Source organism: Saimiri boliviensis, chromosome 2, assembly GCF_048565385.1.
Source record: "Saimiri boliviensis isolate mSaiBol1 chromosome 2, mSaiBol1.pri, whole genome shotgun sequence".
In the NCBI taxonomy this organism is placed as follows: Eukaryota; Metazoa; Chordata; class Mammalia; order Primates; family Cebidae; genus Saimiri; species Saimiri boliviensis.
In genome coordinates this window covers 87,627,591-87,654,530 of record NC_133450.1, presented here as the reverse complement: position 1 = coordinate 87,654,530, position 26,940 = coordinate 87,627,591, and the positions used below count along the sequence as shown (strand labels likewise).

The 26,940-nt window shown below is 44.1% G+C and overlaps 1 protein-coding gene and 1 long non-coding RNA gene across 2 annotated transcripts in view; one reads left to right on the top strand and one right to left on the bottom strand.

Annotated features, from left to right (window-relative positions):
* Positions 1 to 26,940, top strand: part of LOC141583612 (uncharacterized) — a 442,534-nt gene that overhangs the window by 320,430 nt on the left and 95,164 nt on the right. The window lies entirely within an intron of this gene.
* Positions 19,010 to 22,151, bottom strand: FOXB1 (forkhead box B1). Its single transcript, XM_003928994.3, has 2 exons — positions 21,825 to 22,151; positions 19,010 to 21,551 (listed from the first exon to the last, which is right to left on the bottom strand). The coding sequence occupies exon 2, from the start codon at positions 21,492 to 21,494 to the stop codon at positions 20,517 to 20,519; it is 978 nt and encodes a 325-aa protein (XP_003929043.2). The 5' UTR covers positions 21,495 to 21,551; positions 21,825 to 22,151; the 3' UTR covers positions 19,010 to 20,516.

Sequence of the window (26,940 nt, the reverse complement as noted above, 5' to 3'; positions counted from 1 at the left end):
ACCCTGAGCCTCAGTTTTCCTGTCTATACAATGGGGATAATACTGGTGCCTACCATATAGGCCTATGATGAACATGAAATAAGTAATTGTTTGTAAAGTAACTAGAGCAGTGCCTGGCACACAGCAAGCTTTGCGCTTGTGAGAAGGAACCTATAGAAATACACAGGACGAGGAAGAACAGCCTTTCTGAGATGCTGAGGTCTTATTCCTCCCTCTAAACAACCATCATTCCCTCCCCTCATACTCGCCCTTCCGATCTCGCAGGTATTCAATCGCATCACATCCTGGGGAGGCTGACTGTAACCAGTTATCTCTGCTTGCAAAGGAAATAGAGGGTTCCCAGGGCTCTCCGGCCCTAAGTCGACTTCGTTGCTTTATCCCATTTAAATCCACATTCTCTGCTAAAGAAAATAAACCAACACAGTAAAGCTTGCTGATAGCCACTCCATCTGTATTATGGCACACAATGATGGCTGGAAGTTAAAGGTTTGATATATAGGTCTATTTTTTTATTGCCAGTCCCTGCCCCTGAAGAAAGTATTAAAATTTCCAGATGAGTAACCAAACAATAAATAGATGAGACAGTTGCCGTGAATATCTGATTTTTTGCATAATAATGAGATATTGCTGGATAATGCACTCTGCCATCCCCAGTTTGTCTAAATTATCATTTTGATTGGTCAAATGCATAAGAAAGATATACCAATAAAGTCGTGTCAAGTGCTCTGCTGTAAATTGATGCCGGATGGAGGTTCTTTAGGGTTGAGGTGAGGTGGGGGCAGGAAGAACAGATTCTTCAGTTAAGTAACTTTTAGGTAGATGTTTTCTTCAGTTGATTCCTAATCAAAGGCATCTGAAATTCTAGCTTCTCCAGGGCTGCATGCATAAACATGAAGTCGTTTGTGCCTTCTAAGGCCTTGTGTGTTGTTTTTGGAATTGAAAATAAGAACCAGATTTGGAACAGAAGGGTTGTTCTAGGACATCTGAGGTTTGTTTTGTGTGGAGAATTTTCCCCTTGATTTTGCATCCCTGAGACATAACATCAGAGTGTTGATGGAACTTTTGAATCAGAAAGACCATTCATTAGGAAACAGGATGTCAGTAAATCCAAATAACTCTTTTTCCACCTTTAAAAAAATGGAAGAATTCTACAAGTTCCAAAGTGGGATGAAAACAAAAATTGCCGGAAGCAGTTTGACTTGCAAGTCCTCTTTCTTTGTAGTTATATAACTCTCGGTTTAATATGTTTGGTAATTCATCCTGGATTCTGTTTTTCAAATGTCCCTACTGCTGTGCTGAATGATCATTTTTATCCCTTGCTGTTATTTAAGTGTTCCACAGTCCAGGAGCTACATCTCAGCATGATTTGCGTGCCCTGCAGGACTTGCCGCTAGTAGGTGCTCAGACGGGGCACCGGCCTAGCACTCAGCAGTCTAGGGTGCTAAATAAGCTATCACGTTTTGAAATGTCTCAAAGCAATAACCAAGTATAGAATTGTGTGGCATGTCTTATAAATAAATACAGCAATCATTTATCAGGCACCAGTCATGGGCCAAACACCAGGCAAACGTTACCTCCTTTCCTATATACATCTCAGCAAAGAGCAAAGTCTTACTCCTGTTTTGCGTGGGGAGAAACTAAGACTCCAAAATCCTCAGTAGTTGGGACAGGGTGACACACCCAGTAAGTGAACTTGTACCTGTTTGGCTCTAAGACGCTGCTCCTTTCACTAAACCAGACATCCGTTGCCATCACCGTTGTTAAACTTCTATGACTCCATCCCTTTTTTGTCTCTTGGATATCCCAGTCAATGACTGAGCTGACACCACCCCACCCCAAGCATCTGAGTCTTTTCCAGTTTGTCACTTAAGTTGGTCCAGCCATGACATCTGGAAACGGGCATTCCCCAAAATCCCGTATATCCAAGGGGCTACTGGCAAAGTTGAACCAAAAAAATCCTCTTTCGAGTGACAAAGCTGAAGATTTCCTGGAAGTCAGCTTTCTGATGCAGAAGGCTGCATACTCTAGTAAATGGATACTCTAGTAAACTTTTAAAAAGTAATATTACTGGGAAAATTTTCCCTCTGTTGCCCAGGCTGGAGTGCATTGGTGTGATCTTGGCTCACTGCAACTTCCACCTCCCGAGTTCAGGTGATTCTCCTGCCTTAGCCTCGCGAGTAGCTGGGACTACAGGCGGATACCACCACACCCAGCTAAATTTTTTTGCGTTTTTAGTGGAGATGGCATTTCACTATGTTGGTCAGGCTGGTCTCCAACTCCTAACCTCAAATGATCTGCCTGCCTTGATCTCCCAAAGTGGCGAGATTACAGGCATGAGCGACTGTACTCTGCAAAACTGGGAATTTTTTTTGCTTAAAAAATGATATATCTGTAAAGAAATCCCTAGATGCTTTGGAGAAATAGAATTTGAGCTTATCTCAAAATCTGTAAAAATATGCAATGTGATGAGATGGGTATTGAAGAGAGACACTACAACCTCAAGAGAAGAATCTTGGATAGGTTTGTTGTGATTAATTTCTCATTAATTAATGACATCCGAGGATTATCTGAGGAAAGGGATACAAAGTACAAACTAAACTAAAGCCTTTCCTGTATTAGTGAAGTCACTATTGGAAATGATTTAAAATGTCTAGGACACCAGTTATTCTGACAGATACAATTTACAGCTCACTGCTTTAAGCTACATGTGCCCGTGTGCTGCTCTCCCTCCCCAACCCTGTTCCCTCTCTCCATCCAGTGAGTTTTTTGTTTATTTTTTTGTTTTTTGTTTTTTTTTGAGATAGTATCTTGCTCTGTTGCCCAGGCGGGAGTGCAGTGGTGGTGCAATCTCAGCTCACTGCAACCTCTACCTCCTGGTTCAAGCGAGTCTCCTGCCTCAGCCTCCTAAATGGCTGGGATTACAGGCATGCACTACCACGACTGAGACATTTTTTTGTATTTTTAGTAGAGACGGGGTTTCACCATGTTGACCAGGCTGGTTTCAAACTCTTGAGCTCAAATGATCCTCCTGCCTTAGCCTCCCAAAGTGCTGGGATTACAGGCATGAGATACCGCGCCCGGCCTGAAAGCGTTTTTTGAAGGGACAGATTGAGTATTTTCCAGAGCTGAGGATAATATATGAGCAGGATAAATATAGGTAATTTTGGTATAATAAAAAATAGAAAATGGTGCTACCAGCGTAGGTCTCTCTGCCTCCTTGCATTTGGTTGCTCTTCTACCCTGTTGCCCAGCATGGGCCGTGGGGTCACAAGCTACTGTCACCTAAAAGAGGAGAAAAACAGAAGAGGAGAGGAGGATAGGGGTGGAAAAGAAAAAGAAGTTGGATGAACAGAAATGGATTTCGAAAACTGGCAGAAGCCCAAGATGACAGCACATTAAAGTCAGAGATCTCTTTGAGCCTGCTTTCTTCTTAGCAATAATGGATGAACAAAGCTTCCTGTGTTGTGTGAAAATAACAACAACAATAATAATAACATTTTTGGGTTTTGTCCCTGGTTCCTGGCACAGAGTTTCTAAAACACTTGGAGTTTACCGTCTTTTGTATGCTAATGAGGTGGCTCAGGGGCTATGCAGCTTCTGGATTGGGGCTGGTGACCAGAAAACCAAGTGATGACAAGGTTAGGACTTTCAGCCTCACATCCTGACATCTGGGGAAGAAAGAGGGGCTGGAGATCACATTGAATCACCAATGATCAATGATTTAGTCAATCGGCCTACTGCCTCCATTAAAACCCCTAAATAACATGGTTGGGTGGCTTTTGCTTTGGTGAAGACATGGATATGCTGCAAAGGTGGCATGAGCACAGAAGGCATGGATGCTCTGCACCCCACCCCCCACCTGCAAATACCTTGCCCTGTGCTTCCTTTTTAGTTGGCTGTCCTGAACTGTATCCTTCCTAATAAACTGGGGAGCTGTTCTAGTGCATTATAGAATGGGGGAGAGGGGACTCTGAATTTGCAGTCAGCCGAGAAGGAGTGCAGGTAACCTGAGGACCTCATTTGTGGCTGGTGTCCGAAGTGGGGCAGTCTTGTGGGATTGAACCCTTGACATCTGGGGTCTACACTAACTCTGGGTAGTTAATATTAGAGTTGGTGTTGGAAAACTTCAGAGGGGTTTGAACCAGAGTGACTCCATGTTGAGTAGGGGCTGGGTAACATAAGGCTGAGACCTCCTGGGGCTGCATTCCCAAGAGATTAGGCATTCTTAGACCCATGATGAGATAGGAAGCTGGCAGGACTGGTATCAGAAGTTACACGTTCTAAAGACCCTACTGATAAAACAGAATGTGGTAAAGAAGCTGTCCCAAACCCACCGAAACCAAGATGGTGATGAAAGTGACCTCTGGTTGTCCTCACTGCTCATTACATGCTAGTTGTAATGCAATAGCATGCTAAAAGACACTCCCACCAGCGCCATGACAGTTACAAATGTCATGGCAGCTTTGGGAAGTTACCCTATATGGTCTAAAAAGAGGAGGAGCCCTTAGGTCTGTGAAATCCCTGCTTCTTTTCTGGAAAGCTTATGAATAATCCACTCCTTGTTTAGCATATAATCAAGAAATAACCATAAAAATAGCCAACCAGCAGCCCTCAGTGCTGTTTTGCCTATGGAATAGCCATTCTTTCCCTTCTTTCATTTCTTTCCTTTCTTCTTCTTTTTTTTTTTTTTTTTTTTGAGACTGAGTCTTGCTCTGTTGCCAAACTGGAGTGTAATGACATGAGCTTGGCTCACTGCAACCTCCGACTCCCGGGTTCAAGTGATTCCCCTGCCTCAGCCTCTCAAGTAGCTGAGACTACATGTATGCATCACTACGCCAAGGTAATGTTTTGTATTTTAGTAAAGACAGGGTTTTACCACGTTGGCCAGATGGTCTCAATCTCCTGACCTCGTGATCTACCTGCCTCAGCCTCCCTAAGTGCTGGGATTACAGGCGTGAGCCACCACGCCCATACTTTACTTTCTTATTAAACTTGCTTTCATTCTACTTTATGGACTCACCCCACATTCTTTGTTGTGAGTGATCCAAGAACCCTCTCTTGGAGTCTGGATCAGGACTCATTTCCGGTAACAGGTGTGGTTGTTTGGAAAAGACTAGCATTTGGGGTCAGAGAAAAACCACCCATATAATGTTTTATGAATGAATGAATAAAAGAATCTTTGTTACCTGATGTGTTTTAGTCACATGTAAATGAAAACCTGATTCAAACTGGGAGAGTAAAGGGCATTTACTGGTTGATGACAGTTCAAATGTCCAAGGTAGAACTTGAGGTACCTCAGGTAGCATCCTAGAGAGCAACCCAATAATGTCCCAAGGACTGTTTCTTTCTCTTCACTCTTGCTTCTGCAATGTCAGCTTCGTCTTAGCAGTTTCTCTGGGGTTCCTCAAGGGAAGCCAGCCACTCTCATCCACTTTTCACTCAATTCTATCAGAAAAGAACAATAAGACTTTGAGGCGTTCCTGCCAGATTTCTTAGAATCATTCTGATAGGATCCACTAAGGACCACCTGCCTGTCTGATGAGTCACAGTGCCTGAGAATGGACTGATTGTCTTAGTATAGGTTTCCTGGTAGAATCAGCTTTCTTATTACTTCATGCATTCCCAAACTGAAACTGCAGGTTTTGGAAAGGTGAGAATAGATGCTGGGAAGGCATCCAGCTAATCTTCATTCTACTTGGGATGTCTTTACTTGATCTAACAAGTAATGTGGTTCCTAAATGGATTTCTTTATATAATACCATGTTATGACTTATTTTAATCAACGAATCCCTAGCAAATGTTATATTCAAGAGAGGTCAGGTCTTACCATAAGCTAACTATGTAGGATTTTACCTATTGGTTCAAACCAACAGCGTGTTTGATACTATTTTGTAAACTACACAGGCTGTAAAAATATGAAATGATTCCGTGAGCAACTAGAGAAATATAAGGATATACTGAGAGTTGTGACCAGCTTTTGCTTTCTAATCCAAGTTCTGTAACAGACCATGAATAAGTTTATTAACAGCTCTCACATTGAAAATCAAATGGATTACTTGATAAAAATCTAGACTTTATCTTGGCCTTTTACCAGATTTGTAGCTCAGTGGCCATCCCATAAATATAGGTATGATAGTAAAAACTGCACAGGCCAATTCATACTCCATATTTTTAGCTCAGATGTTGGCAAACTTTTTCCCTGAAGAGTCAGATAATAAATATTTTAGGTTTTGCAAAGCCATGTGGTGTTTGACACAACTTCACTCTGTTTTGGCAACCTAAAACAGCCACAGAAAATATGTAAATTAATGAATATGCTTATATTCTAATAACACTTTATTTATGGGCTCTGAAGTTTGAATGTCATAATTTTCATGTGTCACACACTATTATTAGTCCTTTGACTTATTTCAAGCATTTAGAAATATAAAAACCACACCAGGTGTGGTGGCTTATACCTGTAATCCCAGCACTTAGGAAGGCCAAGGCAGGTGGATCATGAGGTCAGGAGTTCAAGACCAGCCTGGCCAACATGGTGAAACCCCGTTTCTACTAAAGATAAAACAAAAATTAGCCAGGCATGGTAGTATGCACCTGTAATTCCAGCTACTCAGGAGGCTGAGGCAGGAGAATCACTTAAACCTGGGAGGCGGAGGTTGCAGTGAGTGGAGATCTCACCATTGCACTCCAGCCTGGGCAACAGGGTGAGGCTTTGTCTCAAAAAAAAAAGAAAAAAAAAGAAAAGAAAAAAGAAAGAAAGAAAAAGAAAAGAAAAAGAAATGTAAAAATCATTCTTAGTCCAGAGGCTGTACAAGAAACAGGCAGCAAGCTGAATTTGGCTCATGGGCTGAAATTTACCAACTCCTGTTTTAGCTGAATGCCACAAACCCATGAGGTTTATGGAGAGAAGATGAAAATGGTATTAACTGAACCAATACTTTGTGCATTCACAGAGAAAAAAATCTCACTCTACTTTGGATGTCAGTTCTGTAAGTTTAGTCATAATTTCTCGTCCCTTTCACTCTACTTTTGAAATCAATGGATGGTCCAAAATTTCCAGAATTCACACTTTTACCTTAAAAGTTAAAAAGATTTAACCTTTTTGAGAAAACATGAGCGCAATTTCAGGTGATGACCGGACACCTACAAGATAAGGCTACGTCTCTGTTGGAGCTGGTACAAGCTGAGCAGGTCCTCACCCAAACTCAACATTTGCTCCCAAAGCCACTTGCTATTTTCCATCCAGGGCATCTCATTTCTAGTTAACAAAGCTCGAAACTTAGAGTTACTGTATAGTGGGCATTCCAAAGGAATCCTGCTCAGCCTTAGGAATTCTGTGTAGTGGACCTGCCTCCCTGGGCCCCAGGGATGGGACATGACCCATATGTGGCCAATCAGAGAACTATATCTCTTTAGCTACAGTGATGACCCAAAGAGAAAGAATCAGACTCCTTTCTGGGACTTTTGCTACAGCTCTCAGGTTGGGTTGGGTTTCTGTTACTTGCAACCCAAGTAGTCCTGACTAACTCAATTGCCGTTCAATTATTTTGATCCTTACCTCTCCTGCCCAGCAACTCTTCTCCCACTATCTAGGCAGTTATCACATCCTCTGATTTGTGGGCTATGTCTTCCACATTCATCTCTTTCTTTCAGTTATTAATTACTTCACCATTACTTCCTTCTATGTCACGTTAGCCTCAGCGGTTCCTATTTAATAAATAATTTTTGAAGGACATGCTGTATGTTACAATGGCAGTGGACTAGATTGGCAAGAACACTGCGTTTAGAATCAGGTGGAATCTGGCTTTGAATCTCAGTCAGCCACTCATCTGGAAATGTATTGAAATGTATTAGCTTCTTTAGGTATTAGTTTCCCCATGTGTGTAATAAGGGTGCCTTCTAGGGTTGATATGAGGATCAAAAAAGAATAACATATGAATCAAACAGTACACATACACAGTGGGCATCTAAGAAATTAGAGTTCTTAGTACTGTGTGAAAGGAACTGTGAAAGCCCAACTCTCATCCTTGAAGAACATTCAGGTATCCTACTGATGGGGCTTACACCCTCTCCATCCACCTTCCCATTACTTCTTATCTTCCTACTATGTGAGGCCGTGTCTATATGCAGCCTCATTGCTCATAAATCTCCTGAGGTCTACACTGGCTCCACAGACTCTTCACTCTGGCCTCCAGAACTTCCATCTACTGTCTTCACCTGAAATTATGCCTATAAACATTATAAAAATTAATCAGGGAAGAAGTGGGCAGAAATGAAAATACACCATGTTTGTAGTGCATTCAACATTAATCATTAGGTCAGCTTGCACTCTAACCTGCGTCCTCATAATTCTTTGCTTGCTGCCTGAGAATCACGTAGACCCTAGTTTATTGTTCCGCTTAACTGCTCTACAGATAACAGCTTGAGCATTGTGAAATGTTAAGTTTTCCACTTCAGATATTCTTTCAGATCCTGCATGTCAATGAAGCTACTAATGTCAGTTGGTCTGAAGCACTGCAAGAGAAGATGACTCACCAAAGAATGTGGTTTCTACATCCTGATAATTTTGTCACTTAACTTGTCCAATCAACAACCCCAATTTTCCAGCCTCTTGCACTCCATTACTTTCTTAAAAACTCAGCCCAAATCTCCTTGAGGAGATAGAGTTGAATGTCTCCTCTTATTCCTCTTATCTCCTTGCTTGACCACCCTGAAATCATTAAATTCTTTCTCTGCTGCAACCCTTGCTGTCTCCGCATATTAGCCCTGTTGCTACCCGGCAGGCATATAAACCTGCTGGTCGTGTAACACACTCAATCTCACCTCCCTCTGGTCTTAACCATCAGGTCTGTTTCCACCAAGTGGGAAAAGTCACTATCTGCCAGATATGCCGCTCAAAGTCCTTGTGCTAGTAAACTTGAATTTGAACTATTTGTCTTCACCCAGTCCTAAACTCCAAATCCTCTCAAGACCACCTCTTCCTCCTCTTTCTCTTCTCCCTTCTCAGAACTTTCAAAGAACCTATTCTTTCACTGAGACATGCTCTCCATGTGTGTCTTCTTTACTAGATGGTAAGTTCCTGGAAATCAGGATTTGTTGGGTACGTTTTTGTAACTACCTCCCTGTTGCCCAATTCCTTGCATAGTAAAGCACCTGTGTCCATTGTTTAGTAAGCATCAGTTGAGTAGACATTTATGGAGCTGATTAAGTGATCCAGGATCATAAACACTCTAATAGGATTCAGTTGGGAAAACAGAAATAACACTAGATATATTTTATTTCACTTTAAAATTTACTTTTTTTTTTTTAAGAGACTGGGTCTCTTTGTTGCCAAAGATAGAGTGTAGTTGCATGATCATAGGTCACTGCATCCTCAAAGTCCTGGACTTCAAGTGATTCTCCCACCTCAGACTCTCTAGTAGCTGGGACTACTGGCATGTACCAATGTGAACAGCTATTTTTATATTTGTAGAGAGGGAGACAGCCAGGCATGGTGGCTCACACCTGTAATCCCAGCACTTTGGGAGGCCAAAGTGGGTGGATCATGAGGTCAGGAGTTCAAGACCAGCCTGGCCAACATAGTGCAACCCTGTCTCTACTAAAAATACAAAAATCAGCTGAGAATGGTGGTGGGTGCCTGTAATCTCAACTCCTTGGGAGGCTAAGGCAGGAGAATCACTTCAGCCCAGGAGTTGGAGGTTGCAGTGAGCCAAGATCATGCCACTGCGCTCCAGCCTGGGAGACAAGAGGGAAACACCTTCTCAAGGAAACAAAACAAAACAAAAAAGAAATTCAGATGGAAGTAGAAGAGAGTATAAAGAAAGGTACAACAGTCTTTGCAGTGTATACATCTTTAAAGATGCAGTCAGCTGTAGTGACTCCACTATCTAAGCTTGGCCACTGGGGTAATAGCCTCAGGATGCCCTGTAGTGAAGGATCATGTGCAGTGCCAGATATAAACCCTTACTTGGCAAGTTCAACCACCAAACCAGCATGAGACAAACAAGAAGCTTGAGTGAGTCTCACTAGCCTGATCTAGCCCAAACACATATACCAGAGCACAGCTCTATTAGGGAAAGGTTGAGAGACTTTCCAGACACAGCAAACTGGCAGTGCATGACTCGAGTTGGGAGCATAAGCTGCTTCTCATGAGTCACTCAGAACTGAGACCAATGGTCAAAAGTTAGGCTAGAGTTGGGACAGTAAACACAAAGACATACAACCTTCTTAAAAGGCACACTTAGGAAAACATACAATTGCCAGCGTTTTGAGAGTTGCATTGAAAAAGCTATGTGAGTACCCAGCATACTTAAGAAGGCACCACTAAAGAATGTTGAGCATGAAAAGAAAAATGTTGAATCCCAGTGTTGATTCCCTCAATATTTGGTTCTATCAACAACAGAGGAAATTATATTTACTGAGTTAGCAAGTTATATCATCCTGATTCTTCCTTCTTTCCATTTTTCTTCTTTTGAAAATCACGTCAAAAGTGCAAAAATGGTACTTTTTCCCCCTTCTGATTTATTTTGTGACAGAGATGGTGAGGGAAGAACAAGGCACTCGGGTTGGTAAGTTTCTTCTAACTATAAGAATGCAACCCTGCTTAGATTTCATCTGACTTCCCTCAATTCTGGAAGATTTAAGTTAATCATGATGTATAGATCCAGGTTGGTTGGATATATACCGAGGTCCATTTTCAAGGAGGGGCGTAGAGATACTTCACTGTGACATTTTTGGTACATGCTCTGACTATGATCAAAAATTGCTGTGAGCTAGAATAGAGGACTACAGTTCTATGGAAAGTTTTCTTTCCCCCAAAAAAGTTAAATAGAAGACAGTTTGGGAAGAAAATGCAGTTTAATGAAAGTGTGTTTATATTAAACCAACTTTTATTGAGAATCCATAGGGTGTAGATAATACTTATGAGCTGGGTAACCTTGGGCAAGTTAGCTAAATGCCCTGTGCTTCAATATTCCCATCTGTATAATGGGCATAATAAAAAAGTACCTATTTCATAAAGTTGTAATTAGGATAAAATGAGTAAAGTTTTTGAAAGAACTTAGAATAGTAGGAATGATCAGCTCAGAAGATGGTGACTGGTTGTTTGAAGACTATGGGAAAGTCTTATCCTTCTCATGCTTATCTTTCTTTCTTCTCTTCTATCTGTTCCAACTGACAAGCACTGATGGGTGCCAGTGTCATGCCTCACACACTGTGAAGCCACCTTATTTATTTATTTATTTATTTATTTATTTATTTATTTATTTATTTTGAGCCTCATTCTGTTGCCCAGGAAGTAGTGCAGTGGCGTGATCTCAGCTCACTGCAACTTTTGCCTCCTGGGTTCAAGCGATTCTCCTTCCTCAGCCTCCTGAGTAGCTGGGCTTACAGGCATCCACCACCACACCCAGATGATTTTTGTATTCTTGGCAGAGACGGAGTTTCACCATGTTGGCCAGGCTGGTCTTAAACTCTTGACCTTGTGATCCGCCCACCTCAGCCTCCCAAAGTGTTGAGGTGGGCCACCGTGAGCCACTGTGCCCAGCTGAAGCCACCTTATTAAAAACAAATAAGGTCTCAAGAACCTGGAGTGGGGAAGTCTGACACAGAAGTGTCACATGAGAAAGGTAGAAACAAAATGCCACAACAAGGAGACAAAGCCTGAAGTTCAGATTCCTTACCTGCTTTCCCATCCCCTTCCCCTCAATCTCCCTTCTTGGGAATTAGTCATTTCACAGCAGCCAAAGAAATTGGTTGACATCTTTTATGGGCCCGAACCCTTTGGACTCAAGGCAGTCTGTCTGGAATACTGTTCGCATGTTGGGTGAAGACAACAGAAACTTAAGAGATGATTCCAATTCAGGGTGGATCTCTTTCTCTTGAAATCTGGGATTAAGCAATGACCATTCCCTCTAGTCGCACAAACTGCCCTGTACACCCACTTAAAAAGGGCACGGCGTGCCATGTGACGTGAACTGCCTTAAAATCACGTACACTCACATTATCAGATAAAGTCTTCATTTTGTCAATTTCAATACTTTCATGATTTTTTTATTGTTAGTTGCATTTGTCTGGCATCTGTGGTAGGATTGAACTTTTCTGCTTTATTTGACTTTTAGAACCTGACTGGTATTGTTGAATTATTGGGCTGCAGATAAGACAATATATCAGAAGGATTCACCAGTGAAATAAGGTGTTGGTCTACCTGGAATCTCCCAGGACCTTTCTAACACTAACATTCCGTGCTTTCCTGATTCTAAGTCAAGCCAATATTGCTCTGGGTTCCTGGGTGCAGGGCAAATAGCAATGGAAACATAAGAGCGAAAGTTGAAATCCTAAGTTAAATTATATTATTGAATTTGCAGGAAGCTTTTAAAGAATTTAATATGCCAAAAGCTAATTTATTTTACATAATTGGAACTAGCTTTGAGTTAGGTATAAAATACGTTCACTGCAACAGTTTTTGTATTAGCAAAAATAAACAAATCCTAAAAACATTCTAAATGCCCAAAGAATTTCACTCAGTGGCATACTATACAACCTTCAAAATCAGTGGTTATGAAAAGTGTATTGCTAGATGGGAAAATGTCTATAATATGCTGGAGAAAAGCAAGATATAAAAATAACTATGGAAAAAATATTGTAAGAATAAGTGATTTAAAAATATGCATAGGCAACATATATATTTCTATAATGAAGTATTTTACAGTAGAAACTAAAGTTCTAAATGAAATAGAATAGAGCAAAACCAATTACATATTTAGAAATCAATATAAATCTCCCCCTAAACTGCACCATTTCTCATTGCAGTGAAATTCCAAGTAATTATTTTACATGATTTATTCAGCATCTGTCATTTTAAGAATTGGATAATGTTTGGCTACACAGCAAAGAATAATTAGCACTATAATTAATCAAATTGCTGTTTATATTTCTATGTCAAAGTTAATCATTTTCATTTTCTTGTTTTATGTGAGGGGTTCTCTTTTATGGAAGCCAATAACATCCACAAGTAAATTTAAATGCATTTCACATGTTTTAATTTTATAACGTTAATATCACAGCAGAAACTTAATCTCAGTCAACACTCTCAATTACCGACACCTGGAGCAAAACCATAGCGTTCATACCTAAGCTAAACCAATAGGACTGTTTTCAGAACGCTCAATCATTCAGTCCTCAATTGTTCTGTTAGGCCCAGGAATCACTTTGTTAAACATGATCTGGACTAATCTGACAGAAGATGTTATCCTTGCCTGTTCTCCCTCATTCTCTCGCCTGCCCTTCTGTTTACCAACACATAACACAAGACTGGGAACACAATTTTGCCTCTTCTAGACAGTCATGGAAATACTTGGTTCAGTCTGACAAATCCATTCAGGAGGGTTGGGTCACCTTTGGCAGTTTTTCTCCAATATGAAATCAAGCTAAGAATCTTGAGACAAATAATTATTTTAGCTTTTTTTAATTTTTATTTTTGGTAGCTTACCTGGCACGCAGAGTGATGTGGAACTTGTCAATGATCGTTTTATTGCTATACATAGTCTTTTAGCTTATTGAACGTATGTAAACAAATAAAATATGTGTTGGTATTTCCAAGCAAGCCACACATTTGCAGCTCTGGTTTCACTGTAGCAGGTTTAGTGGGGAAGTTCAACTGCTCAGAGTTTTCCTGTTATGTGAAACCACTCTTGGCTGTAATGTCTCTCCAAGGAGCTGCTCTAATTAATGCAAAACACTCTAGATATTACTTAATAAATACTAAGCTTCTTCTAAGTGGTGCAAAATTAAGATCCTTTGCTGAACTGTTCCTCTATATGCTGTCATGCGCTGGAATTACCAATATGTTGTATTTCATGAACGAGAGAGAAATCTGCAGCAAAAGCAGAGTTAGAAAACAATTACTTCTGCTAACCAACTCTTTCGGTACTGTATACCTTAGTAAACCAGTTAACAGGGAACACTCATGGGGAGAAATTAACTGAGTAAATAAAAATATACAGGTTGCAAAGCATGAATTAGAATCACAATGTCTCCAAACAACAGATACTCAAAGAATGTGTTTCATCTGTGAGCTTAATCTGCTCTAATTAATGCTCCAAGAGTTGGTTCCTTCAAAAGACTGTAACTGACTTGACATCAGTTATTTGCAGACATAGGCAAAAGGAGTTTGCCCCCAAAGAATGCTTTGTCCAAATATTCTTGAAGATGTTGTAGAAGGAAAATCTTCCAAGGAAGGTTTTAGTTAGCCAATGACAATTTTTCATGGTTAATCTCTGATTGGTTTATCATTAGTTCCAGTGAGTTTGATAGCCTATGGTTATATACAACCAACTATTTTTTCAGCATCTTTTTTTCATTTCTAGAGGTCTGAGCCTGTTCCCCTTCTTAGCCTTATTCCCAGCTCCAGGCACAATCCCAAGAATTAAATGAAGAATAGTGTCAAATATGACCTTATAAATCTTGAAGCTAACATAATAATGTTAAAGGTAGCTGGAAATAATACCAGACAGAATTTAAAACCACAATAGAAAACCTTCCAAATACATTCTCCCTCAGATCAGATCTCCTTTTAATTTCAAGTTTGAGAAAAATTGATTTATTCCTCTGCAATTGCATCTTGAAAACTGATTAGTCTACTTCTTTAATTTTTCTTACACTGCTCTAGAAATACCTCTAATAGTCACCGTAAGATTTCTACAATGTTGGCAATAAAAGTCAACAAAGTTCACCAAAACAAAAACATCAATCATCAAAGACAAAAGATAAAAGTATCCCCACAAGATTACCTCAATTACCCTGATAAACGTGGCTTATTTTCCTTTGAGGATGAAAAATGAAAATGTAAGAGGATTCTGACTTGGAAATACTAACCAAAGAGTATCCCCTCTCCTGGTTTTAACATAACCTGTTTAACTATCACGGTGCTCAGATAGGGTAACTAGCAGGAAGTGCGGTGTGTGTGTGTGTGTGTGTGTGTGTGTGTGTGTGTGTGTGCAAGAGAGAGAGAAGAGAAAGAGGAGAGGAGAGCGGAGGGGAGGGGAGGGGAGGGGAGCAATGAGGCTGCAAGCTCAGCTGTCAAGCCTGTGGTGACACCAAAGACCAGATATGTTAGTTGAAAGAAGAAAACTTGATGACCCGGATGTGATTCTGGTTTTTGAAAACAAGCGGTTTATGTGCTCCAGACAGAGCAAGGAGGTAGACTTGGAGATGTGCATGATATAATGATGTTTATACTGACATAGGTAAAGGTTTGTTTAAAGTAAACTTATTATCTCAGACCTGACTGTTGATCGCCAAGAGTTCCTTGAGACTCCCAAGTCCCACATGGCCTGCCCCCACTCACTTTCTTCCCCTCCCCCATTTTTTCAGAAGCCAGAGGATGCCGGCTGCATCTTGCACTGTAGTGCAAACAGATTCCCCTAAAGAGAGAGGAAGATAAAATGAATTTAAATTCCAAAGGGGTTCCAGTGCCGGTTTCCTAGTCCCCGAGTCAGCAATGTGTTTGTGAAAATTCAGCCTTTTTGTCTCCCAGTAAAAAGGAGCTAAATCTACATCGGTGGCCCAGTCTCGGATTGCTATTCTTTGCATTTTCTATTCGAGTGAATGAGAGTGAATGAAGTGGCCGGGACCCTTCATTTGATCTACTCAATTGCATAAAGTGACAGAATTCTAATATATTTGTTTAATGCTCTTCAATGGGCTTTCAGTTTTTTTGCTTGCAAATGAAGCATCCGTGGGCAAAGTCTCATCCCCCTTAACACGGGGACATATTTCATAACTGAGGCCGTGGTTTGAAGTAATCTTGAGAGGAGTTTTAGACTCAAAAAGTGGAAAATAAAGAAACAGATGTGAAGTTATTGTAAATTCCTAGAGTGGGCTCTGGGGCTATTGTGCCTCCACGGCGGGCGGTCCAGGGGCTGTGCCTTTCATGCTGTAATTGAAACATATTAATTAGATAATTTGTTGTTAGTTTAAACGAAACAAATGCATCCCCTTTGAGGCTTCACAGCCAGTGGGTTGGGTTGTTTTTGTTTTGTTTTTGTTTGGCTGTCTCTGTGCATATGTGGCTTTTAGGAGAAAAAAAATTAATTGACATTTATATTAAGAATTTAAGAATAGATCCTGATCCTTTCTGTTTCTTAGCTGAATACCTTTTACAAAGGGCATTTTCATTTGTAAAAGTATAAACCCTTTCCTCACCCCGACACTCTGCAGCCCTCCAGTGTCCCCAATCTTGCATAAACGAATGTAAATCTTACTGTCTGCAGCATCGGCTTGGACTCTTCCTCCCTCCTGCTTCCCACCTCATCCGTCTTGAGCACCTGGCCATATTTATGCTTCCAAGACCCTCAATGGTCTCATCCCTTTAAAGGAATTAATCTCACTGCTAAAATGTTGAAATCATTTTGATGATCATTTTCTAGCACGACTCCTCAGGCTTTTCAAAACCCCCAAATCAGGTAGTAGAAACAGTGAGAACTTCTGAAGCTTCTCTCTTGAGAAAGTGCATGAAATTCATTCGTTGTGTAAGCGCTTCCTCAAATCACAGAGAATCCTGTTTAAAAACTCAGTTGAGGCCGGGCGCGGTGGCTCAAGCCTGTAATCCCAGCACTTTGGGAGGCCGAGGCGGGTGGATCACGAGGTCGAGAGATCGAGACCATCCTGGTCAACGTGGTGAAACCCCGTGTCTACTAAAAATACAAAAAATTAGCTGGGCATGGTGGCGCGTGCCTGTAATCCCAGCTACTCAGGAGGCTGAGGCAGGAGAATTGCTTGAACCCAGGAGGTGGAGGTTGCGGTGAGCCGAGATCGCGCCATTGCACTCCAGCCTGGGTAACAAGAGCGAAACTCCGTCTCAAAACAAACAAACAAACAAACAAACAACAACAACAAAAAAAACTCAGTTGAATGCAGAATCATGTAAAAACACAAAAATAACGGAATAGCCAGGTTTCCAAACACAAAACCCTAAATCCGAGAAATAATACCGCTTCAATTTACAAAATAGAAAATAATATCACCTATGTCAGTTCTCAGGACAAGTCCCACATAGACACCTTCCCACTCCACGGTGTTGTCTCTTCCAGTTTTATTTTAAAACTGTGTGTATTGACTTTGGACTTGAGCCAGGTGAAAAGATTTAACATGACAAAGAGAGCCATTGAAGGTATAGTTATAAACGTCCTTATTTGTGGGGCACTTCAGCTAAACAGGGCATAAGTCTCAAAGCTGGGGCGTGAGGCGAGGATGAAGTAGGGTTGGAAGCATGTGTGTTTGGACTGCCTTTGGATTTCTGATCAAGGTCAAAATATCATCAATGGATTTTTTTTACTTTACTCATTCAACTTTGTCTGAGAAAAGATGCCTGCGTTTGTGAAAGGAGGGCTCACAATGCCCAAGTTATTTCATTCTTTGCAATACACCATGACGAACTTACCAGCTGAAAAGAGCATTTTCAAATACTGAGTTGAAATCTCTCCTTTGCTAAAAATCAGAAATAGGATCTGTATCTTATTTACCTCTAGGTCTTAAATGTGTGTATGTGCACATCACTCATCTTGAATCCTGGTGTCTATTATAAGAGGAACATTTAACTAACCTGATGATTTAGAAAATGTTTGAGGCCCATGTTAGCCCTGTATACTTCCTTCATCCCCAGCTGGAATTCATGTTACTAAATTCAATGAGATTAGCATATTCCAGAGATGGCCTTAATTTTCTTTTGCAGGAAGCTGTGAAAATGTGTTTAATTTTTTTTAAAAAAAATGCATATGATTTCTTGTTGAGAACAAAGTTTTAAGAGTTTCCTAGCTCAGGGTGGTTAAGTTTTCCAGGCTTTCTTTAGCTGATCTTGTTGATATAATTGTGAATTGGGCTTGATGAATGAGTTTAGTTGTCCCCTGTCTGACGAGCTTTAGTAGCTTCATGCATTTTAATCAGTCCAATGATTCATTTATTTTCCACCTTTTTTTTTTTTTTTGGCTGTGTGTGGGATCCTTCTTTTTAAAAAATGGTCAGAACAGGATTAATTACCCTTTGCATTAATCCTAAGTTGTTTTCCAGGTAGTCCTCTAAATATATAATGGTCACAGGTACTAAGGATCCTCCTATGAAGTATAGTGATCGCGGTTTCTAAGTGAGTTTCTCTGTGTTGCACAAGGGTCTCTTGTTTAATCATTTTACACAGTGAAGTGTTAATCACCATTTAAGTTTCTCTTTGTCTTGTAACTTCATTAGTTGAATACACATCTCACTCTGGAAATATTGTCACCCTTTCAATAAAATGTCAGTTAGCCTTGAGCCATAAATTCTTGGCAAATTTTAATTCTCTGCAAAAATATGAAGAAAAGCAAATACTTAAAGTTAGGCATTTGAAGTAACTTCATTTACGTCTTTAATATAAGTGTATCAAGCATTATTTTCTGAGGAAGGAGTGAAAGAAATCTGTTCAAAGTGAACAGATTTCTTGACACGAAGGTGAACCTTGAGGTAATTTCTATTTAAAAAATTTTAACAGCTGCAGTAAAGGAGCCAGGAACTGAATACTCAACGCTAAATAAGATGCATCAGAATATAAGCACTGAGTAAGCCAGTCTGTTTTTACTTTTTAAGTCTCCATATTTTTTTTACCTGATTTGTACATGAGCCTTATATTTACAGAAGTGCTGTATTTCATAAAATGTATATTTTAATATAGACAAAAATACATACAAAGTACTTATTGTTTCAAAAAGAGTTTTCTTTCACCGCTGCACCTGTGCACTTGATTTTTAGTAGAAATAGTCTGTTCCGTTTTCCCTATACACAGATACCTCCAAAATTCTGTCTAAATCATATCTCCCACAGTCTGCAGGTGCGTAAGAAGAGGTTTGACTGTTTTCACAACATGATGTGAAAAAGGCATATTACTCAGTGTATTGCAGAAAGCATGCTTAGGGAGGCAATGCATCCAGCTTTTGTACAATTATGGTATGTAGCAACTCATCAAAAACACACAAAACTAAAATTTGTTTATATATTTTAATGAGAAAATATTATTTGGACTAGGTCATAATTTAATGTAGACACCTTTTTTTTTTTTTTTTAAATCCTTTGTTTTAAAACAGGCATGCTGAGAACAAGAACATCAATATTTAAAATGCCATGCTAATTCTGTACAGGGAGGGAAAATGAAAGGTAAAAATTTTACAGCTCTGATGACACTACAACTTTTTTTTCTTAACTTAAGCAGGTCACATCAGAACAACAGTTCGTTTTCCAGCCAATTACCTAAGACTCTAAAGAAATACAGCAAACAAAAGTGCATTTTACACAGTGTATAACCATTCCTATTCACAAGTATTTACATCTCTTTGCAGCCCTTTAGCTTCTTGGAAAAGTTCTGGTAGCAAACAGAAAGACGTGTCCGTGGGAGAGCGATCCGGTGACATCCCTTCATTACCAGTCAGCTTATCTAAGTTCTTCCCGGGTTGCCCTTGATGCTTTCTTGGTTTGGGCTTATTTCATTTTCTTTCCTTACCCACCCACCCCAACAATACAATAAATAGCTAAAAAGGTCTCTAAGTAATTGGAAAGTTAACATCCCAATTAACTTTCCCATTCCCCCTTCCCTCCCCTAAACCTGGGCAGAAATAAAGGGTGAACATTCACATTACAACAGGTACTTATAATGTGGGCTTCGCCCGTTTGTCTGCCTAGCAAGACAGATTCAAGTTCACCGTTTACATATTCCCGGGCGCTTTGTAAACAATACAGGGTTACTTTTAGTTTTGTTTTGCTTGTGTGAGGACGAGAGTCGCCTTTTCAGCTCGGCAGCCTCTTTCTGAACTCCCAGCGCCTGGAGCCTCTGGAAGGAAACAAAAACCCCAACAACAACAAAATCTCCGCAGAAGCCCGGCAGGCAGGGCCGCAACCCCGGGAAGCAGTGGTCTGCCCAGCCCCTGCCGGATGGGCGGAGGCGAGTAGGGTAGGAAGATTAGTGGCTCCTTTTTGCTGCAGATTTCCAAGACGTAAAGAGATCCGGCCCTCCCCTGCGCGGTTGCAGCCCTCGCGGGGGGCGGGGAGGGGGTTGGGGAATCTGTTCCAGGAAACCTTTGAGGCAGTTTCTCTAGTCTTGAAACTGCGCAGAGTTCAGAGCTCCGCTGATCTGGGTGGAAAAGGGAAGACGCGCTTTTCTGCTTTTCTCGGCGAAGAGCGGGTGGCAGGATTTCCCCCGCCGGTCAAATGGGAGGGGGGTTCGGGGCCCCAGGGAGGGGATGGCTCGGCTCTGGTGGCCCCGGCCTTGCCTGTCGTGGGGGCGAGGACAACTCCCACGCGCCTCCCAGCCCATCTGCTAGTGTGTGTTTTGTCTCCTGGGTCCAAAACAAAGTTCTCTTGAGGCAAGGCGGGTTGGCCGAAGGTGAAATGGACAAGTTAGGGTGGCGGTCCCCGGTTGGGGCGGGCAGGACTGGGAGTCTGGGAAGGCGAGTGAGGTGGTGGGGAGGAGAAGGAGAGGGAGCGCCGGCTCCTGCGGGTCAGTGCACTGCCACCGAGTGCAAGGCGGAGGCCGGACTAGTGAGCGTTTCGCTGGGGGTGGCGGGGCTGCTTTGGCTGGTGGCTGTTTGAGAGGAAGTGGGGCTGAGCGAGGGCGGCGAGTTCGAGAGCAAGGTGGGGATGGGCGCGGGCAGCGCAGGCAGCGCGGGCACGGCGGCCGGCGTGGGCTTAATGGGCACAGGGATGGCGGGCAGCGTCTGGCCCGCTGCGTGACACAGTGGCTTCAGTGGCACGCCGTAGGCGCTGTAGTCGCCACTCGCCATGGAGATCGGGGTGGCCGAGTCGATCATGCCCGCGGAGCCATACACGTGTGGCCATCCGGTGCCCAGAGAGCTGCCCATGGTAGTCAACTGGTTGGGGAGCGGATAGGCAGCGGGCACCGGCTGCATGGCGGAGAAGGCCAGCCCCCCAGGCATCTTGTATTCCCGCGCAATGATGTTCTCGATGGCGAAGGGGTGCTTGAAGCCCGAGGGCTGCGCCACGCCACCCAAGTTGTAGGCAGCGGCGGGCATCTGTGGCAGGTGTGTGCCCGAGGCCGCCAGCGCACTCAGCCGCAGCTTGGCCTGCTGCTGCAGGTACTGCGCCGCGTCGGCTGGCTTGCTGGGCGCCAAGTGGTCGGACTTAAGCACCTTGAAGCGCTTGCGGCGCCGCAGGAAGCTGCCGTTCTCGAACATGTCCCCGCAGCTGGGGTGCAGCGCCCAGAAGCTGCCCTTGCCTGGCTGGTCGGGCCGCCGTGGGATCTTGATGAAGCAGTCGTTGAAGGAGAGGTTGTGGCGCAGGCTGTTCTGCCAGCGCTGCGTGTTCTCCCTGTAGTAAGGGAAGCGGTCCATGATGAACTTGTAGATCTCGCTCAGCGGCAGCATCTTCTCGGGCGAGCTCTGGATGGCCATAGCGGTCAGCGAGATGTATGAGTAGGGCGGCTTCTGGTCGCTGTACGTGTTGCGGCCCGGCCGAGGCATCTTCTTCCTCGCCCTCTTCTTGATTTGGGTCCGCGCAGGTCGGCGGACTGCTCGGATCTAGGAAGGGGGCCGTAATAAGGGAAGGTAGCGTGGATGCACAGAGACACCAGGAGGTCAGCCAAGCCAAGTAACGGACTTTGAGGGGGTGGCGGGTGGGGGCTGCGGCTCTGGATCAGCCGGCGACCGCGCTCTTTCGCCTGCAACTTTGCGGGCTGAATGGGACCCAGCCAGGGGGCGCGGGAGGGGAAGCCGGCCAACCGCGCGAGGATAGCCGGGAAGAAAGTCGGGCCTGGGGCAAGAACTGGGGACAGGGAAGTAACAACTGCTCACCTTAAAGTTGCTCCAAGTTGCGTGTCCGCATCCAGGATGGCGCCGCTGCGCGCCGCTTCTGCCTCAGCGTGCACCCCGCGCGCAGCGTCCGGGTCCGGTTGGACTCCGCGCAAAGCTGGGCTCTTGAGTTCAGCCCCGCAGCGTCTCGCGCCGCCTTGTCCGCAACGCTCCTGGCGCGTCCTGCGGGCGGCCCAGCTCGGCTGCCGGGTCCCGGCGTGGCACGGATGATGGCAGCGACGGCCTAGGGCTCCGGAGGGCGCTGCTGTGGGCTCCGTGTCTCTGCTGAGCTAGGTGGATGCCTCCATGTCCTCTCTCGAACCATCTGATAGTTTTAAGCGGTGACAGGAGCAGAAAAGACCCCTGTAGCGGCGCTTCATTAATGTGCCACTTCTTAGCTATCATATGACAATCGCCTTGGGAGGAGGAGGAAGAGGAGGGGGAGCGGGGGCTGCAGAGGGAGGGCAGTGAGCGAGAGGGGAGAGCCCGACCAGCTCTGGTTTCTTTCACACCTATTTACATGGACACCTTGGCCAATAGGAATCACTTCCAGCTCCAGACTGGGCGAGGGGGAAGAGCCTCGGCCACTGGCAGGGAGCTGGACGAGCCGGCCGGTGTGCGCCGTGTGAAGGTATGAGGAGTCTGCCGCCACGGAGCAGGGAGCCAGGCGACCACGCACGTTCGCAGATGGAGCAGCCGCGCAGATGATGTTTGACATGGAAATTGCTTATCTGGGGTATTCTGTTTCCTCTGCGTTGTATCCGGTTTGTATTGTTAGGTAGCTTCAGGCATGGCTTTCCCCTGAAGCCGACCCTTTTCCTGCGCTTAGCACTACCCGGGGTTGGTTGCATGGGTTATAATAATGAAAACACACCTTTGCCCCCCCCCGCCCCGCCAGTTCCCCCGAGAGTTAGGTCGAAATTTGCTTTGACCTTCCTTTGCACCTGCTTCAGTTCTGTATAGTTGGGTGTGTAGCTTTGAAAAAGTGATGGGATTTACAAAATACTTTCAAAACGCAATTGACATCCCTGTGTAAGAGCCCATTTTGAATATAACTCTATTGACCAAGTTTTAAAAAATTAAAATAGTGTATCTGGGCAAAGAGTCTAGGTATTTGCTTTAAAAGTCCTCCAGGAATTTGGCTAGACACAGGATGGAGGCTCGGGGGCTCTTGGGGCAAATGTTGTGCGGACCTCAGGAGGGCCTGAGTTTGTTTGACACAGTTTATCAGCAGGTAAGCCTCAGGGCTTTTCCCAGGTGGATTGAAACTTTAGGACTCAGGCATACCCTGGAGGTTTTCATTTTACAGCCCCCAACTCCCCATCCTCTCCCCTCCCCGCTTTTTTTTTTTTTTTTTTTTTTTTTTTTTTTTTTTTTTGGTATGGAGAACTTATTTAGGATTTAGAGAGTGTAGCACAAGCAGCCTTCAATCCCACTAACACAACAGTTATCTTCTACGACTTGGAAAGAACCATGGAGTCTTCCTCTTGTGGCAGGAGGGAATGTGCCTTGGGTCACTCCGCCTGGTGTGAGCAGCAGGCTCCCTTCGGTTCGGATTTGCCTTGGGAGGGTTAAATGAATCATTATTATTATTATCATTATCCTCATCGTCGTCGCTGCCGTCGTCATCATCATCATCATCATCATCATCATCATCATCATCAAATTGCTATGAAATAGTGAGTCGACCCCGCCTGCATGCACGCACTCTATGAGTACACACCAGGAATTCCCACGGGTTTTCTGCGCGTTCTCCGACCTCTAAGGTTTTTAAAAGACATTCATTTTACCGCGTTGTTAAAAACTCAATACCTACAGCCCACACAGAATCATCTTCAAAGTCCAGAAATGTGAGAACTTTTTTTTCCCTATAAGAAGTGATGGTCGTAGAGAGTTCTGGGTGTTAAGTTTCAACACTTTAAGTGATATTAGAGCATTATTAGTGGAGCTGTTTGGGGTTAGCATAGAAAAGATTTTTCAGCACGCGCGCCCGCGCTCGCGCACACACACACACACAACTTCATTAACTACAGTTTTGGAGGCGGTCAATAACTCACCAAAACGTAACTTAAACACGATGAATTTAGGAGATTAAACAATTTCATTAATATTGAAATGGCTCTGGCTCTGGTCTGTCTCGCTTGAGATGCAAGCGCACGTTTTTCAATATTAACAGAAGTGCTTGAAGAAGAGAATAATGTCACCTTCTTAATTCGGAAAAAATAACCGGGATGAGGAGATGGGTTGCAAGGGGCTGGTGGAGGGATGTTGACCTGTCTCTGGGGGCATGGCTCCAGAAGGGCAGATAAACGTATTGCCCTTCTCGGCAGCTAAACCACTTGGACTCTGGTGGAACCTCTGCCAAGCTTCGGCCGAAGGCAGCAGTACTCTTCCCAGCTGCGCGCGGCTTCAGGTCCTAACGAGGTGCGGCCAGATTCGGATCGAGGGTCCCGGGGAGGGAGGAGCTGGGGAGTCCGAGGAGCTGGGGAGCCTGGGGGATCCCTGATGAGGAATAGTGGGCAAGGCTTGTGTTTCCCAGAATGGAAAGGCACTGGTACACAGCTTTCCTGCTCTTGAATACAGCTGGCCTCGGTACAAAACAGTTACTGTGGACAAGGCAGGAGCGTTCCTGCGGTGGAAAGGTACAAGCATAGACACCCCAAGGATATTTAGGATCCTCTTAGTAAATATGTGCATCCATTTACACTGATATGTAGACCGATAAAATGTTGTGGGCGGCTGGATTCGGAATGTCGAGCCACAGAAGTGAAAGCTCTCCTCCGTTACCCCAGTGACAGCCAGGAAGATTCTTTTCGATCCGGCATGGGTGCGTGTTGAGGGTGGGGAATAAGGAGAGAGAAGTGTTTTCTTATTTAACAATTGGCGTTTTGTTGCCGTGTAAAGGGGCCATTGTATGCCTGTCGAAATCATTGCTCAGAGTAAACAGAAGATTAACTAAATTCTAAGAGTAAAAACGTTCGGGTTAAAAAAAAAAAGACTGAAGTTGGAATAAATCTTTGTCTGTCTCCCCGGGAAAGTTGTCACCCCCAAGTTTGGAACATAAGAGGATACAAGTAGGAATTTGTGTTAGATGAATCTTTAAAGTTTGGCTAGTGTGGGGATAGGAGATTGATGCACACTGCACATGCCTGGGGTTACTTAAGTAAACTGAAGTTTACTTAAGTTTGCCTTGGATGAGGAGGGAAGTCGTGAGACACACATTTAAAACTTGGGCTTTACTACGAAGTTATGTCTTGGTTCCGCTGGAGCTCTACAAAGCCCACGGCGGGGAGGGAGGATCTGCATGTTATTGGCAGCATTTTAAGACTGGTATTATGAAAAAGGAGGAGGGAAGGAGCACTTTCCAGAAATCTTGAAAAGTGCATCAGAGTCCATTGTGCAGAACCCAAAGCAAACAGGGGGTAGGGGTTGGAGGGAGGCACATCCGACCCTGAGGCTTAGGGAGTTGTTGGGAAAACTGTATAAAATACACATAAGTCAATTATACCCATGTGCAAACCAAATGGAAATCTCTTTCGTGCAATGGCCATTCATCGCCTCCGCAGAGCCCACCACCGACCACCTTTCTGCTTGGAGAGTTCGCAATAGCCTCTTTTCCCACAAGCTGGACCACACACGGCTACAGATTTCGTAATAATTTATGCTAATTTCCCTCCATAAATCCACAATTCGCTTCAGTGGCACCCGGGTTGCCGAGGGAGTAAAAAGGAGACAGAGGGGTGACAAATACAATATTGATTTTGATTCCTTCTGTTGTCAAGCAGGTGTGTGTGTGTGTGTGTGTGTGTGTGTGTGTGTGTTCTCGCGCGCGCATGAAGGGTGGGGCTGGCGCTTGTGGGGGCGGGGGCTCCAGGAGAGGAAATCTGTCCCTAGTCTCTGCCAGCCCCTCCATGCACACTCCAGAAAATAACGCGTCCTGGTTTGTTAGTATTTACCAAACATAGACGGGAGGCGGAGGGAAAGTACCCGGCAGCTTCCGAAGGTTTCCTAGGTGCCAAAAACAATACCCGCCGTCCCCACTTGGAAAGTGAACTCTGCACTGCTTGGAGCGTTTAGGCTAAGCCTTCCTTTGCCCCGTTCTTTTCCTTTCTCCCCGAGTCTCCCTAACCTCCTCTGCGCTTCCACAGTCTGAGTCTCTCCCTCCCTCTCCTTTCCCCTCTGCTACAGCACTCCGGTCCTTCACTCCTCTTCACTCCTCTTTTCTTCTCTCCCTTCTTCTTTTTGCATCTCCTTTCCCAAATTGACAGTGAAATGTGCGGAGGGAGAGAGTCGAAGGCTGGTGCACCGTCGATTTCAGGATTTCAGGTTTTAGGGCCTTGCGCGTCTCCTCTGCCCCGCCCCACCTCGCCAGGCCGCCTCCTGCATTTGCCCCAGTGCTGCGCTCCCTCTGGGAACCCGCGCTAACGCTTTGCGCCTCTTTGTCCCATCAGTCATTCTTCAAATCTGCACTTTGGTGGCGTGAAACGACTTAGCCTCCCTTTCAAAAGGATTTCGTTCCTGGGGTATTCAGCACTAAAACAAACTCCCTCAGCCTGTCCGCGGTCAATTAAAAAAAATTGCCATCGTGAGTGTCCTGGGGGTTGTTTGTCCTCGGAATCTGTGCGCCTCCCACCCCAACCCCCCAACACCACACGGCCAGACTTTAGCTTGCAAGATTTCGGGACCGGAGGGAACTAGCTCAGAAAGTTCTCCTCTCCCGGGGGCACCCGACATCATCGACTTCCACGGTCCATGGTGGTGGTGGGGGCGGTGCAGAGACGAGCACCCCGGAGCGTGTCAAGGGAAACCTATCCGCCACGACTCTCCCACGACTGCCTCAACTCTCCCACGACTGCCTCGGGAGTTTGGGCCGGCTCTTCCAGGCCACTCCGACTGAGCCTGGCGGGAAATCAAACTGCCCAAGGGGGGGGGGGAGGGGACACGCTTTCCGCTCTGGTGCCAACTGCCAACGGGCATTGAAAGGACTCCGTACCCACTCACACCCCCTATCCCCGCCATCGACCCCTGCACTGTGTTGCCAAAGGAGCACACTTCCCAACTAGTGGGGAATAATGTCTGCCGGAAAACTTTCGAGCCAACTGGGCTACAAGGGGATTGG

Excerpts from the sequence above, each read along its gene's own strand:
- FOXB1 (XM_003928994.3), bottom strand. The coding sequence starts at position 21,494 with ATGCCTCGGCCGGGCCGCAACACGTACAGCGACCAGAAGCCGCCCTAC.